General features: G+C 41.0%; 2 protein-coding genes across 10 annotated transcripts in view; both read left to right on the top strand.

Moving 5' to 3' along the window:
• Window positions 1-17,572, top strand: part of PDCD4 (programmed cell death 4) — a 777,136-nt gene that overhangs the window by 540,124 nt on the left and 219,440 nt on the right. The gene's annotated exons all lie outside the window — the stretch shown is intronic.
• The window catches only part of RBM20 (RNA binding motif protein 20), a 149,889-nt gene continuing 149,256 nt past the window's right edge, over window positions 16,940-17,572 (top strand). For all 5 annotated transcript variants that reach the window (XR_006102748.1, XM_042456383.1, XM_042456382.1 and 2 more), the window contains exon 1: window positions 16,940-17,100. Coding sequence is in view for 4 of the 5 variants with exons in the window: in XM_042456383.1 (XP_042312317.1) it covers window positions 16,961-17,100 (140 nt within the window). In the remaining variant the exon portion in view is untranslated. The remainder of the gene's footprint in view (window positions 17,101-17,572) is intronic.

Raw genomic sequence — 17,572 nt, 5'->3', positions numbered from 1 at the left:
TTTGCATTACAAAACACAGCACACCTCAGATAACCCCCAACCCCATTAAAAATGTTTCAACAGAGCCTTAGTGCAGAGCCAAGAAAGTGTTACAAATAGCCCTCAGGAGAATGGAATCAGTGGATGTGGAGGGAACAATAACTGGAAAACCTGGCAAAAGCCAAGGAGATATACTTCTTTAGACCAGAAATATTTAGGGATTTATTATATATTTCTTTAGACCAGAAATATTAAGGTATTTATGACAGGGCAGTGCTACATTTTGGAAACAGATGCTCATTTGCTTTTTCATTTGTGATTCCTATTCCAAGCCTTCTAGTAATTCAGTAATTGACTAGCATCCTGGCATTTATATACCTTCAAGAAAGAATATCTAGTTTCTATAGTGCCAATATATCTGAATACTGCTGACAATCTGGGGAGGGCTTTTAATGTCTTACAGAATTGTCATTAGTTTGCAAATTTGGGTCCTGGAACTTTCTAATGTGAAAGGTGCCTTTTTTATTTTGACACACAATGCTCATTATTTAAACTGACTCAAACAAATGCTCATGCACAGTAATGAAAATTCTCTCCTAATCATCAAAGGAAAGGAAAGGCCAAGTTAATGCATGCTACGCATATCTTATTTCTTCTGTGATCATGCCATAAAAATAAATCACAACAGATGCCATTTAACATCCATTTCATTGTTTAAATGGGTTAAAAATGTTGATGTGTAAAATCTGTTCTTGGAATCTCATAGAGGAATTTCTATTAAAATGTTGCTTGACAATCGGTATTAAATCATTTTACTAATAATATTCAACACATAGCCTTTGACTTCACAATATTCAACACATTATAAATAATATTACTATCCAAGCTGTAAAGTTTACCTCATCTCTCTTTCCTTCCACTTATTCTGTTTCTTCCTTGTGTTAAATTTTAGAGCATTATTTTTTTATAGCTTGCGCCTCTGGAATCCTGAAAAGCACCATGAACAATGATGCTACTGTATAAATAATAATGATGATGCTCCTACACAAATAATAACTAATAATATGCGCATTTAATAAAACACAAAAATTTTTTGTAAATAGATTATAAGAATGGGTTCTGTCAAAACCATTTAACATTAACATGAATCAATGGAAAAAAAAGAGAAGCCAGCAGCGCTAAAATAATGAAATATTACAAAAATATGCATACTTATGTCAGGAAAAAGCAACATGAGATATATAGTCACAAGAAATATAATATGTATATGAATGTATTTGAAAGTAACATGACACAGCAAAAGCAATTGAAATGTCACATAGGTGTTGCATATAATGTAATTAGAAGGTCCTAAAAGCCAAGGACACATGTGGCAAGGACAAAGTGAAAAGGTGCAAATTGATATCACCTGAAAGTCATTGAGTGGACAGTTATGTATGATGCAATGTGAGGTCTAGATTGAGCCAAGTATGGTATGTCAATCATAATGTATGTACACGCCCAGGAGGTGGCAACTGTATAATGAATGGAGAGACAAATGTCTATATAAGCAATAATGTATGGCAATACTTTTTGTGGGTATTGATGAGTATAGTAGAGTGGGTATTGAGGAGTATAGTAGTGTGGATTTTGTGAGTAGTGAATTGTTTTGTGCATAGTGTATATATTAGTATAAAAGTAGATCTTTTTATAGAAGACTACTGTGTTGACTGGTGTCTTGAGAGCTGAACAAGAACCAGCAGACTCCAGAGAAGATTGGAAGACATCTTCAGCCAATTCTCAGAGCTACTGGTCAAACTGGTTGTTCTTCCGCTGACCAGGGGGGTGAGAGTGAAAGCCAGGAGAAGAGCTGCAACTCCCATCATCCCTAACAACTTATTATATATTTCTTTATGAAAGGATAACAATTATAAATATCCAAATTAATTACCAATGCAAAAAAAATTATCTTGCAAATGTCTATACAGTAATGTAGAACAAGAGGGCCTAAATGACCTAAGGTAACAGATCTTATCTGACTGTGGAAGCTAAGCAGGGTCAGCCCTGGTTAGTACTTAGATGGGCAAACAACAGCTACCAGGTGCAGTAGGCTATATTACAGAGGAAGGAACTGGTAAAACCACATCTGGTTGTTCCTTGCCTAAGAAAACCCTATTAAATTCATGGGATTGCCATAAGTGGACTGGCGACTAGAAGTCACATACAGACAATGTAGAACAAAAGGTCCACTGGTTCATAATGAGTTCAGTTATTTGGTTTATATTATGATCCAACCTATTATTCCAGAATAGGGAGATTAAAAAAAAAACTTTAGTAAAGCATCTCTTCAACACTATGAATCAATGCATGAAATGAATTAAATCCCCAGCTGGCAACATGCCTAATTAGTATACTGTAATTTAGAGCTTATTAAAAATTGAGATAAAGGGATAATGTAATATTTTGAATTTGTTTATTTTTGTAATTGTGTTGTAGTTGTGTACCTCTTAAAGTTTAATAATTGTGAGCCTAACAAATGTTATTGCTGCCACTCCAGAACTCTGGAATCTTTTGAGCTGTTTGTTTCTAGCAGAGGTTTATTAAAAGGTATCCCTGTGTATTTGGGACACTAATGTCACTAACTATCAAATCGCTACCCTCCCACCCCATTTTTTAAAAGGCAATTTTCTCTTAATCTGTTTTATATCCTTTTGTTATTTTAGTAACTAATACATGGTTTGCTTCAAAGCTGCATACTCTGGCTTAAAATTTTTCCGTTTTTATGTCCATCGTAAAAAAATATGCCAAGGAACATACCTCAATTTCTTGTTAACTGCTGTGATTTTGGAACAACTAAGTCATAAAGGGAGGTATGTTTCACCCATTGCTTGAAAAGGTTGCTTTTTTGAATTCTAAATCCCAGATCCTTTCAGCCAGCATGGATAATGCTTAATACCGCTACATAGAATACATGACAAAGAGAAATGTAAGAAATCTTTTTCAAACTAAAGGTGAACATAGTTAGACATGTAAGAGGTAACCGGCAGATTTCAGAGGTAAATAAGATATTTTAAGTTGAAGCAATACTTGTACGGTGAAGTCTAGCAGCAATTAATCTGTATGAGGCTGTTTAAGATACCTCTTAAAATAAGGGAATGCCCTTTATACAATTATGTTTTTTTGTTTATTTATGGAATTACCATGAAGAATGTGGCTTCAAGTTGTCTGTTGACGTATGGTGACACCATGAATTTCATAAGGTTATCCATACTTTGTAGCATTTCACAGACGAAAACTGGGACACATGTGGCCAAGCAATATCAGAGTGTGGTTAAGATGTCAAAGGTTATTGAAGAAGAAGAGCACACAAGATAGCTGAAACTACAGCAGTTTGCTTTTACCGGAGTCCACTTGGAAGGGCAAGATTTTGCCCCCTCTTCTCTCTCCCCTGGTGAGTTAACTGAGTGCAGTCTACTTATGTATTTTGAATTCAGTTTGCAACTATTGAAGTAATCTGAAAACAAAGAGGGAAAGTGACAGGAACTGGGAGAAAGTGAAATAGCTTAAAAGCAACTGAAAAGTTGGATGACAGAGGATTAAGGTTTTCTTAAACAAGGAATACTCAAAAGTGTTGTGCCATTGTTTTCCTCTCAGTGGATCTATTGTATTTAGGATATTATATCCTGTAATTGGGGGAAGAGGGGACAGGGAGTTAAACTTGAGAGTTCTCTATTGTCCCACAGGATCATCTGCCTCCAGTACTTCTTCATGAAGGAAAGAAAATGAAAGTAAAATATGGAGGGGGATGAACATAGCAGAATCATGTCCATCTGAATTATTTTTTCATTTTAATAATAATAATAATAATAATAATAATAAAGCTTTTATTTATATACCGCTTTTCCTCCAGATCAAAGCGGTGTACATACGATAAAACTCTATGACACATGTCAGATACAATATTAAAAACAGTTATGAAAACAGTTATAAGCAATTCATTTTTTAAAAACAGTGTAGTTAGGATAGTCGGGATATCAGTTGTGGGTAGTCGTCTAATCTAGTTGGGGAAGTCATAGTGCCACTATATTCTGCTTTGGTCAGGCCCCACCTGGAATATTGTGTCCAGTTCTGGGCACCACAATTAAAAAAAGACATTGAGAAACTGGAGCGAGTCCAAAGGAGAGTAAGTAAAGTGGTGAAAGGTCTGGAAACCATGCCCTATGAAGAATGACTTAGGGAGCTGGAGATGTTTAGCCTGGAGAAGGTTAAGAGGTGATATGGTAGCCCTGTTTAAATATTTGAAGGGATGTCATATTGAGGAGGGAGCAAGCTTGTTTTCTGCTGCTCCAGAGACTAGGACCCGAAGCAATGGATGCAAGCTACAGGAAAAGAGATTCCACCTCAACATTAGGAGGAACTTCCTGACAGTAAGGGCTGTTCGACAGTGGAACAAACTCCCTCGAAGTGTAGTGGAGTCTCCTTCCTTGGAGGTCTTCAAGTAGATGCTGGATGGCCATCTGTTGGGGATGCTTTGATTGTGATTTCCTGCATGGCAAGGGGTTGGACTGGATGGCCCTTGTAGTCTCTTCCAACTCTACGATTCTATGAATACTTTCTCTAAAGAGAATCGGGAGGATATGATAACTGGAAGCGATAGGTTTTCAATGCCTTCTTGAAGGCTTCCAATGTACAACTGAGTCGAATTTGTTTAAATTGTATGGTGTTTAGACTGTTAATCTATGGGGAAAGCAAAAACGAAAGCAAGAAAACAAAAAGCACGTTGGTTGGACTATAGCTAAGTGCTTCATTTGGAACCCAACTGCTTTGCTTCTACATTGTGGCAGCAGCCTTAGAGAGGTATAATAACTAGCGCAGGGAGAACCATCAAGCAGCATTACTGAGTGAGGCATTGAGTATAACACTTATAACACTGTAATATGTTGTCTCTCAAGATGAAATGCTGAAAACAATTATTGATATAAATAGAAAATCTACCATTATTTTAGAAGAAAGTATAAATTTTATTTTATTGAGACTGAAGCCTGCAAGAGCTTGCAGAGCCATAATACAAATATCAATGTAAAGTTTTTTCTGAGGTGATTCATTAATAGGCTGGTATAAAGACAGGCCCAACTAAAATCTAGCAAGCAAAACAAGTGGTACAATTACAGTTCTAGAAACTGAAGTTTGACATTAAAATGTTGTTTTGTAACTAAAGGTTATTCTAGTGACAAGCTTTTGAAATGCTTATAAAATACATTTGAAGACTGGTCTTTTATTTTCCCAAGTTTCTTTCTTTTTATTACATCTCTAGAAATGGTGATGATTATTTGCTGTCTCTGAATTGTAAAAAGGAACAGGCAGCTAGCCACTCATGACATACGCCAGTATTTTGGGATCTAAGGGCATGTATAAGCATTCAAAGTATGATCAGTTGCACACTCCAGACTTTTCTAAACGTTCAGAATGTATATCAAGGATTATGCTGTCACCAACTTTAGGTAGGGGGTAAGGCAGTGGTATCCCTTAACTATATATGCAAAAGATAGTATTGCTTTAGTGAATGCTATCCTAAGTCAGGAGGAGTCTGTTACAGTAGGTGCTTTTTATTAGCTTACTATGCAATCTGGGGGTGAGCACTTTATAGCTTTGTTTCCATAAAATACCCCTTGGCACTATTATAAATCTTGACCTGCTTGAGTCTTGATGACACATAGCCACACTCTTCAGATTTCATTCCAACTTTGAATTCTTGCTGAGTTTCCTATGAGTTGGATTTTGTAATTTCTATCAAATATTTGTTTTACTGTATCTGTAAAATACTTTTGGGGTGTCATGCATATCCTATGACACCAGTCAGGGATTAAATATGGCATGTGTACAGCAAACCACAGTTACTTTATTTCTGTGGCTCTCAACCTAGAAAACCCTTTTACCATGGCTGGAAGGCTTCATTACACTTAGCAGTGACCCATAAATCTAAACTGTATGTATATAAGCAAATAACCATTCCATACGTCTTCATCTAACCATGAAGAAAGGAATAGCTCTTGTAGCAGTTTCCACTGCCTTGTCTTATTAATATGTACCTATATTTTGGCTATCATCTTCTCAATATAGGGTGTTTAACTGCTTGCTCATTTTTTAAAAGAACCGTTTTTGTTTCCCTTAATTGCATTTAGAAAATAAAAGGTTTTTTAAAAAACAAACAAACAAACAAACAAACCATATAATGGCACAGACAGTTTCCAGGAAAAAGCAAATTTCCAGGTTTGCTTTTTCGATAATTGCTGAAAGTGGATAGAACTAGTCTTGAATTGCTGCTGAACAAACCAACTATAACTCAATCTTATGAGTGCTTGTTTCTATGTATACATACACACATGCACATGCATAGATAAATATATGCATAAATATTTTAAGGAAATTCTTCATGATTTATTGGTAACATGTAATCAACACCTTGTTTGACATACGCATCGGTGTGTTCCTTCAAGTAAAATGTCCACTTACAGTGACTCTTTCATTTTAATAGGGGTTTCTTAGGCAAGAATAGATTCAACCAGAGAAGCCATGGCCACAAATCTGCAAGAGCTGAGCCGGGTAGTTGAGGACAGGGTGATCTGAAGGTCTCTCATTCATAAGGTTGCTGCAGATCGAAGTCAACTTGGTCAGTTAACAAAAAAACAAACTCTGAAATATAGCCCATAGACCTGGTATTCATTGGCAGTATCCCAACTAAATATTAATCAGGACTGACTCGGCTTACCTTCCAAGATGAGACAGGATCTAGTACCTTCAGGTTATTTAGACCCCACTCAATATCCCCCAGGAAAGGACAGTCATAACTTCTATCAGCTGGCCAACCATTTCTCTGCTGAGGTAGAACCTCTGACAAAGAAGTAGTATTAGTGGGCAGACTGAGTATTGGTTCACTGACTGGTCCATTGACAATCAACGTCCTTCTTTCTGTACTATCTGGCAATCAGTGTCTTACTTTCTGTGTTATCTACACATAGTGATTACTAATGGACAGTGTTGTGTTTATGAAGCATTTGAAACAGTTGGCCAGACAGCTTTCTGTCCTGGAGTCGTTTGGAGCCTGATTTGTCAATGTATTTATCCCCGCATAGTTCCAGGAAGTTATGAACCTGGGTGATGAGGTGGGCTTGTTGTTCCTCAGCTGCCACCAGACACTGCAACTCCAAAATGCCAGCCTCCCTTTCCCTTCCATGGAAGCCACCCACCTTTCCAAGCCAAACCAGACTGCAAAAGCAGTCATCATCACTTGAGCATCTGAGTGGAAGTATAAGACTTTTAGTAATAGTAAATTCAAATGTTGCATCATGATATATTATGACAATTTAGCCAAAATGAGGCTACTGAAAAACAGGAAGGAAACAGAAACATACTCAAGGTTTGTGGAAGCATAAGAAATATGTGAAAATCTTTGGCTTTCACAGCCAGGGGTTTTTGGGCGATGTGGCCGTGTACTGGAAGAAACGTCAGGAATAAACTCTAAATAAACACCTGAATAATTATCTGAAATGTCAGGAATAAACTCTTCCAGAACACAGCCACATAACCCCAAAACCCCACAAAAAACTAGAAACAATATGTTTGGAAACAAGGTAAGCAAGGGGGCGGCAGTGTACCTGTAAGCTTGCCTAAATATCCTAAAGGTACCAAATCCCTTCTGCTCTTGGAACCTAAAATGGGTTACTACTTAGCTGGGAGATTACCAACAAATATCATGTGCTGCAAGGCTATATTTCAGAGGAAGACAATGCCAAACCACCTCTGACTATTCCTTGCCTAAGAAAACCCTATGAAATTCATGGGTTGCCCTAAGTTGATAGGAAAGTTGACAGCACACATATATACACACACACCTGCAAAACAAGCAAATAAACCTCCACTAGCCACTGCTCAGAGTGACAAAGAAAACTCTGAAGGGGAGAATAGAACAGAGTACCCTGAGAAAAGAATATGCATTGAAATATATTAGTTGAGAACTTAAATAAAATAAAATAAACTGATAAAATAATGGTGATAATATATTAGCTGGAAATAAAATGAAACTGAAAAAGTAACAGTGATAGCTAAACATGTTTGCTGGTTCTTGAAGTTATGGAATACTGAGAATTGTTTTTGTTTTAAAAAAGCTGTAGGAGAGAGAATGAATATGTTCTGATCCATGATCACCTGGAAGTGTGTGTTTAGCTACAGAGCAACGTGGCTGTCTACTTCTCTCCTTTCTAATACACTTATTAAACTTGCTAAAGATAGTTTTCATTAATACTTCAAATGCTTTGACAGCATCATCACATCCAAGAATTAAAAAAACGCCCAGAGCAATTACTGGAATATAATCCCTCTTCCTGTTTTTAATCCAGAGGTTAGCCTGAGTTGTTGGTCCAGGATACAAGATAAGACACCTGCAATGTGGCAATGAGCCCATCAAAGACTTCAAAAACAGGAATGCATCTGTTAATGAAGGACTCGCAATCTGCTTCCACAGCTCTGTGCAGAACTACAAGAGGGCTTTGATGCTGAGCTCAAGCCCTTATAAATAAAATTGATAAACTTGTTGAAGGCTACTCATCAATTTGTTGTTGCTGTTTTTCAATTCTACTCCTGCTGTACATATTATTATTATTATTATTATTATTATTATTATTATTATTATTATATTTGTATCCTGCTCTTTTCCCAGAACTGGGACTCAGAGCGGCTTCACAGTACAATTAAAAACATTTTAAAAAACGGGCATTAAAAAGGAATTAAATTATTATGGTATTAAAACATATGAATGTTTTAATAAATATTAAATACATATGAATAGTGTCACTTTTGATGAGTCTGCTCTATTTTGCTACTATTTTGAGAAAATGCAATTGTTATTGTAACATAGTTGTCCTATCCTTCAAAACACTATGACTTTTAACACTTCCTTCACCTGAATGTTTTCTTACTCTCTATGCGTGATGAAGGAGTTAGTGAGGTTCAAAAACTAGCCTGGTTAATTTTGTGATTTTTGTTTAATAATAATAATAGTCAACACAGCTACACCTGCATATTTTTGTAATCAATAGACAGTGTTTATTATTCTAATATTGGAACGGCATCCCCTTCATTTCAGTAACATACACTATTGTGTTTAATTTACCTGCAGCTAGTATTTTAGATCCAATTTATCAGCTAATGCAAATCTGTCCTGGACGTAGCAAAGTCATTTGATATGTGCAATCTGTGTAAACTTTGTACTGACCCACAAATAAATGCTAATCCTGAAATTATATTTTCATGCTTCTTGGAGCTCAGTGAACTATTTATTATTTCTTTCAATTCCTCTTAAATTTACACCAACAACAAGCAGCTCTATTTATATATTTTTAAAAATCACTAAATTTCTGTAATAGCATATGCATTAGTCAGCAAGCTACATCTGGAAAAGTTAGACTTTTAAACTTCATTTGGATGTTGCCTACAAACAATCCTGAAAATCTCTCTCTGTATGATTTTAAGTATTGTTCCTTTAGAAGAATTAATGTTAAACCTTCATTAGGTGTTGTGTGGATTAAAATATTTTGCTGTTCTTTTCTTTCTGCCTGTTTTTGCATGTGGTAAAATAATTTTTGCTTCAGTCAAGTGAGTTTAAATTGCATAAAATTGAAATGTTCTGCTCATTCAGAGTGGTTATCATATTTTTACAGCCGCTGTACACACTTCTTGTACAGGTGCAAATGTGCAGACCAGATGGAGAGCAGTTGGAGAATCGTATTTCACAAAAGAATAAGCATTGATAATTCTGATTATAAGTAATGAAAAATAGAAGCCTAAAATACAGAAACCACAAGACAAGCTGGGATGCCCTTTTCAGAATTTAGGTTCTTTATTGTTCCTTTCTGTCTAGATTCCAGCCTTCTCCAAATCTTCATAGACTTGTAAGACTACATCTGAAATTTACAAGTTTAGAAATCATAATAAGGTTTCATTGCTCTCCATTTCATTGTTCATTGTGGATGATCTGGTTCAAAAGTAGAGTTGAAAGAAAATGGATGTGGAGATGATTCCCACTTTCTTAAGAGTGGCAAAAGAGATAAAATTAGATCCTAACTGCATGTGCATTTAGGTCCCAACACTAGTCTGCTTTGTTAGAAACAACAATTAGACTAATAATTGGGACCATAACCTGCAGGGAGCATAGGTTTAAAATGCTTTCCTTGCCAACCTGGGCGGAATCTCACTTCTCTTGATATTCAGTGCTTACATTTCTTGATATTCAGCATCTGAAAATTAGAAGAGCCTGGAGGCTTAAATGCATATATCATTTTTAAAAAAATGCTGAGCATTTCTTGCCTGACCTCTAGGGCAAAATTATTTGCCTTTTAGACCCTAACGTCAATTATCATTACTATATAAAAAAGAGAAAGACCCTTGAGAGTGAAAATATGCATGAAAACGAAACCTTAGAATTGGGCAGAGCTCAGAAGAGTTATTTCTGACCACAGCGCCTGCTTTCTATAGGAAAATTCAAGGAACTATAGTCCAAACAAATAATTTTTCTAAACTCTGGAACTGGGATAAGCTTGGAAATAGATGGTGTGGAAAATATCTTGCCTCCTTGTTCTAGCTCTTTCCCTTTGGGATTGCCTCTTCTCAAAAGACCCTAAAACTGTAATTCTGTGCACTTTACCGGGATTAAGTACACATGTGTAGGATTGCACTGTAGGAAGGTTAAAACACTCAAACTACAGGGTAAGCCCTTAGAGCTGGTAACCAAATCTGTAAAGGAGACTTCTCAACACCGTCAGAAAATGAATGTTCCCAGGATTCTTTAGAAGAAGCCATGACAGTGAAATAAACTGATACAGTTTTGTAGTGCTGATTCAGTCACCGTAATAAGTGGAAAATATCACCTGGAATGGACTGATAAGAGTTTTTAAAAAGATACAGCAAAATTAAATTATTTCAAGAATAAATCTTGACTTATTTGAATTTTCTAAACATTATTGGGCTTAAGAAAATAAAAAGTAATAGAATGACAAAAAGATGATGAAAGACTAAGAGCTGTGAGATGAATGGAAGCAGAAGATGTAAAATCGAGTTTTAAATCAGGCATAGTTGGGGATTAATCTTTGCAATCTGTCTACCCCATTTGGTGAAATAGTTCTTTATAGTTTCCCACCCTCCTTTATATCTCAGCAATGACTCTAAATCACTGCTCAGCTGGAATATGAACAAGCGTTTTCTGCAAAATGAATTGCACATTTTTAAAATGCCAAAGGCAGTTTTCGCCTATACATTTATATTACTTGCATGTGTTTGTTTTTAACTGTTGAAGATTACTGAGAATTTAACCACCTTTAAATATGTTTCCAAATATTTTATGGTTAATTCAGATAGCTGCATTATACACAACCCTTTCAAGTATGTAATACACAACATTGTTATGTATGGTAACCTCAGGTATTACTTTTGTAGATTCTAGTAAGTATTAATTTGCAAACCCCCTTGTAATAGTTTTGAATTGTTAAGATGCTGCATGATAGAAACAGAAGAAGCCATGATATTAACATAGACCTCTGTGCAGGCTGGTATTTTAGAAAGAGAATAGCTGCTATTAAAATTAATTAATTTCAATTGTGTGTTTGTTAGGAAAATGCAAAATAAATATTTATGGCTTCTTTATACTGAATACTACATTGTTGCAAGGGGTAGATTATATAAATCTCTATGATTCATGCTGGATGTTTTATGTTTCTTATCTGCTTCCCACTACTTTGTGTTTCTTTATGTTTCACCATTTCATGTTTCTTATCTTCTTCTCACTGCTTTCTTCTTTGCATCACAACATTTCACAGCATTGATATGTGGATGGATAAAGTTATCTTTTCCAGAATTTACCCTCTCCCTCTCTCCTTCCCTATCCATAGCAAATAATAACAATAATAAGCATACCTTTTCTGAAGATATTTATATAAAGGTATTAATAAAGTTATTCACATCTGGGAAGGTGGGATAAACATGAAAAAACAATCAGTGCACACTGTGTGTATGTGTGTGCATGTATCTGACACAGGAAATCTAGGGTAGAATGCAAATATAGCTAAGATTCCCTTCTTTAAGGCACACATCATTTTTCATGTTATGTCTATATCAGCTTTCTTAACCATCACCCCTCCAGATGATATGAATCCAAGCCATTGGCCATGCTGGTCAGAACTAATGGGGGGGGGGGCAAAAGCTAAAATAGATGGCTAGGTTCCTTGTAAAAAACAAGCTTGTAAAATGTGGGCTAGACAAGGTAACTGTTAGATGGATTTGTAATTGGTTGACTGGCCGAACCCAAAGGGTGCTCAACAATGGCTCCTTTTCATCCGAGAGAGAAGTGACCAGTGGGGTCCCACAGGACTCTGTCCTGGGGCCAGGATATTCAACATCTTTATCAATGACTTCGATGACAGAATTAGGGGGTATACTTATCAAATTTGCAGATGACACCAAATTAGGAGGAGCAGCTAATACTCCAGAGGACAGGATCAAAATTCAAAATGACCTGAATAGACTAGAAAGTTGGACCACAACTAACAAAATGAACTTCAACAGGGGGAACTGTAAGGTAGTGCAATTAGGGCAGAAAAATGAAATGCACAGATATAGGATGGGGACACCTGGCTGAACAAAACTATAGCCCTTATCAGATGAGTATGGAACTGGGGGTCTTCTGCACTGGGTGATTCGAATTCACATTATTTCGCACAATACCATCATACCAGCATTCGAATGGCCCAATCCGCACTCACGTGAATGCGTGAGCTGCTGAACTGAATGCGTACTGGCTCCTCTTTTTGGAGCGTGTTGGCCAGTGCGCTGATAAGGGGATTGGCAATATCCTGGATTGGGGCTCTGTTCGATCTCAGTGCGAATGGGTCTGGTGTGACTACCCAGTCCTGAATTCCATCGCAAGACCCCCAGATTCCAATTTTTACTTCCGGTGGGTCTTTCCTCTTGCCGGTTCCAGGAACGGGGGTGGGGGGGGCGGTTCCAGCGGCCTCCTCCTCCTCTCCTGGCTTTAGAGGCATCCCTGGCTGCATCCCAGGCAGGGAAGAGGCCGGGGCCCTGGAATCGCGGTTCCAGCAGCCTCCTCCTCCTGGCTGGGAGCCAGCCTAGGCTGCTCTCAAGCCGGGAGGGGAGGAGGAGGACGTTGGAACCGCGGCGATCGCCGCGATTCTAGCGGCCCCGCGCCTGTTCCCTGCCTGGGATGCAGCCCGGGCTGGATCCCAAGCCGGAGGAGGAGGAGGAACTCTTACTCAAAGCATCCCCATTTACTTAGATGGCCATCCAGCCTCTTTGACAGCCGCTGGAACTGCTCCTCCCCCCCCCCCAGAATACATACTCACACACTCACACACACACACACACGTAGAACCGGGCTTTCATTGCTAATTTGTTGCAAGGGAAGGTCATGGTAACATTAAAACCAAGCAGGAATGTGAGGGAACACAGTATATAGGCACGTTGTATGCGATTGTTAATGTGCAGAGCTGGCTCTCAGCTGTTTACCAGACTGTCATGACGTGACCTCCCCTTTCACCCCAGAAGTGTTTAAGTCGCAACCCATGCAGGGCACCACTAAGCATGTTCGAGGGGCCGGTGTGACAAAACATTCTGCACTGAAGCATAATGCGGATTGGCCAATTTGAATCATGCCAATGCGGAGGGACTCCCAGGTATGACAGTACTTTGCGAAATAACGTGAATTCGAACCGCCCAGTGCAGAAGACCCCCAGTTCCACACTCATCTGATAAGGGCTTATATGTGAAAGGGATCTGAGAGTCCAAGCAGACTACAAGTTGAACATGAGTTAACAGTGTGATGTGGCAACTAACAAGGCCAATGCAATTTTAGGCTGCATTGATAGAAGTATAAATAATAAAATAAATAAAACTTTTATTTATATCCCGTTTTTCTGTTACAAGACAATCAAAGCGGCTATCTATAGTGTATAGATCAAGGCTGTTTGACACTGGAACACACTCCCTTGGAGGCGTGGAGTCTGCTTCCTTGGAGGTCTTTAAGCAGAGAGAGGCTGGATGGCCATCTGTTGGGGATGCTTTGACTGAGAGTTCCTGCATGGCAGAATGGAGTTCGAATGGAAGGCCCTTGTGGTCTCTTCCAACTCTATGATTCTATGATTTCTGCTTGCTTGTGTACTGTTTAAAAGCAGAACTGGTTGCCTTGTGGAATCAACACAACAACAGGAGGCGAGGGAAGCAGAAGGCATAAGGAGCATGGCTGAAGCACAGCTGTGAGAGGAAAGCGAGTCTGGTTGGGGAAACGGGAATGGCGCAGTTTGCCATTCCTCTGCCTCAGTCACCTGAGGTGGCCACATCACTCTGTTGTTCTGTGATTATATTAATGATGAGAAGTATTTTATTGTTTAAAGGAATTTTAAATTGTTATGCTGGTGGGAGGGAGAATGGGTTTTATTTCATATTGTTGTTATATTTTGCACTGTTATATTGGATTTTATTGTTGTATTATTGTATTCTATCATGATTGTAAGCTGCCTCGAACCTGCGGGAAGAGGCAGGATATTAATAAAATTATTGTTATTGTTATTATTACTCTGCCTTGAGAGGCTGACCCCTCAAAGCAAAGCTGGGTTTGGAAGGGAGTTAGGCATCATGCAACTTCCCAAATGTGGCTGGACTGCAGCTCCCATAACCCGGCCTGAGAGGAAGTAGACTCCGCCTTCCATAACTGCCATCTAACGGCCTGAGAGGGAGATCACCAGGCAGGTCCAGCTCCATCAGGACTAGCCTGAAAGAAGGAGACTCTGCCCTCCATAACTGCCATCCGCCGGCCTGAGAGGGAGATCACCAGGCAGGTCCAGCTCCATCAGGACTAGCCTGAAAGAAGTAGACTCCGCCTTCCATAACTGCCATCCGCTGGCCTGAGAGGGAGATCACCAGGCAGGTCCAGCTCCATCAGGACTAGCCTGAAGGAAGGAGACTCCGCCCTCCATAACTGCTATCTAACGGCCTGAGAGGGAGTTCGCCAAGCAAGTCCAGCTCCATCAGGAGTAAGCCTGAAGGAAGGAGACTCCGCCCTCCATAACTGCCATCTAACGGCCTGAGAGGGAGATCACCAGGCAGGTCCAGCTCCATCAGGACTAGCCTGAAGGAAGTAGACTCCGCTTCATAACTGCCTCCGCCGGCCTGAGAGGAGATCACCAGGCAGGTCCAGCTCCCATCAGGACTAGCCTGAAGGAGGAGACTCTGCCCTCCATAACTGCCATCCGCCGGCCTGAGAGGAGATCACCAGGCAGGTCCAGCTCCATCAGGACTAGCCTGAAGAAGGAGACCTCCGCCTCCAAACTGCCATCCGCCGGCCTGGAGGGAGTTCGCCAAGCAGTCCAGCTCCATCAGGACTAAGCCTGAAGGAAGGAGACTCCGCCCCCCTAACTGCTATCTAACGGCCTGAAGGGAGTTGGCCAGGCAAGTCCAGCTCCTTCAGGACTAAGCCTGGAAAAGAGAGCCCTCCTTCAATCCATCTGCCTGGATCAAGGCCTTAGAGGGAGAGAAGAACCACTGGACCTCATCCCCTTTCCCTCCATCATTCCCTTCTCCTTTTGTGTCGTGTCTTTTAGATTGTAAGCCTGAGGGCAGGGAACTGTCTGATTAAAAATAATAATTGTAAGCTGCTGTAAGAGCCATTAGGGCTGAAGGGTGGGATATAAATATCTAAATAGATAAAAACCCCTCAATATAGGCTAAGACTGAAGGGATCTGGGAGTCCAACCACCTCTGGAAAGCCGCACATGATCCACCCTGGTTTTGAAGAATTGAGTATTATCAAAGAAGAACTGGGTATTATGGTACGTATAAATGAACATGTCTAATAAATGTTTCAGGGGAGGGAAGGTGTGATTGGGATTAGCTATTGCATGGATCCTTTTAAAACGTAAGCTGTCTCGATTGTTTGTTTTTTGACATAAAGGCGGGATAATAATAAAGCTTTTATTATTGATTATCTATCATGACACGATGCGCCCTGATGCTCAAAAAGGTGCCCCAGTGTTCTGGGCCTCTTCCCTCGCTAGGAGGCCCACGTGACCCCGCCTGCGTCCAATCAGGAAGCGAGGAGAGGGCGGGGCACGCGGACAGAAGCACCTGCGCGCGCGCCAAAACTTCGAAAGAGGGGAGAAGGCGAGGCGGCCGTTAACGGTCGAAAGCGAGGGAGGGGGCGGGGCGGAGTCAGTGTGGGCGGGGCCACAAGCACCGTTGCTATGACTCCCCCGCTCCCTTCCTCTTGAGGAGGACGTCGTTCTTTCTCCTCCTCCCCATCCACCCCCGTGAATAGGTAGGGCGCCTCCTCTCCCCTTTCGCTCCCGTGTTTAGGACGGAGGAGAGAGCGGCCACAGTGGAGGCCAGAGTGTCCTCCTAAACCGCAAAGGAGGACGAGGCGCGGGAAAAGTGCAGAAAACATGTAAACGCGTGACCACATTAAGACAAAAAGAACACTTAAATAGTAGGCTATGAACCCATGCTTCCAAATGGAGGGCGTTTTGGAAGGGACATCATACTAAAACAAGACGGCAGTCCTTGCCCATAGCAGGTATTCCCCAGTGACTCCCTATGGGCAAGTATGGGGTCCCAGTTCGGCCATTGGCTTTTAGTGTGTCCCATTTTGGGGACTCCTGGTCCTGGGAGAGGCTGAAATGTAGGGCGCGTCCTGGAAAAGGAGGACAGGGCTGGCTGCCACCCTCCCAGGCGGTTCCCTAAGACCCGGCCATAAATGCCCCTCAGCCGAGGAGGAGGAGGAGAAGGCGCCTTCCTTCCTCCCTGCCTCCCTCCCTCCCTCCCGGAGGACCCCTGGGCACCCTGGCCGTGCCCTGCCGCCTGCAGGAGGGGCCTCTCTCCTTGGCGGCTGAGCTGGACGGTCCTGGCCACCGCCGCCGCCGCCGCCAACGTTGCTGCTGCCAGTGCTGCCATGAGCCAGGCCCCGGAGCCCCGCCGCCCCGAGCACCAGCAGCAGCACCAGCCGCCGCCGGCCTCGCCTGCTCAAGATGCCCCTCTGCCTGCGCCGGGGATGCAGCCCCAGACGCCCAGCCTGCCCCAGCTCCTCCAGAAGTAAGAGCCTGGGACGGGGAGCAGGGAGGGCCGAAAGGGGCCAAACAGGGCTCCCTCCGCACTCTTTGGCAGCGCTTTAACAGTTTGCCTGGCTCTTTGCTATGGAATTCTGGGAGCTGGAGTTCCCCAATGCCCTGCTAATCCCTTTGCCCCACCAGCATCAGAATACAGCCGCTTCCACAATAACCAGAGAAGCCGGGGTGGTTTTATTCTGTCTTGTGTAGAGCGCCTGACAAATAGAATAAGAGCCATGAGGAGGATGTGATTGTGTGCCTTCAAGTCGCTCCCGGCTTATGCCCACCCTGTCATGGGGTTTATCTTGGCAGTTTCCCTCCAGGGAGGTCGGTCTGCCCTTGCTTTCCCTCCGAGGAGGCTGAGAGAGTGTGACTTGGCAAGATTCGAACTCGGGTCTCCCCAGAGCCTTAGTCCAACTCTCGGAACAGACTGGCGCTAATGTTTTCCAGTATGAATA

This window comes from Sceloporus undulatus, chromosome 3, assembly GCF_019175285.1.
Source record: "Sceloporus undulatus isolate JIND9_A2432 ecotype Alabama chromosome 3, SceUnd_v1.1, whole genome shotgun sequence".
In the NCBI taxonomy this organism is placed as follows: Eukaryota; Metazoa; Chordata; class Lepidosauria; order Squamata; family Phrynosomatidae; genus Sceloporus; species Sceloporus undulatus.
The sequence above is the reverse complement of the archived record's forward strand: the minus strand, read 5'-3'. Positions and strand labels throughout refer to the sequence as shown.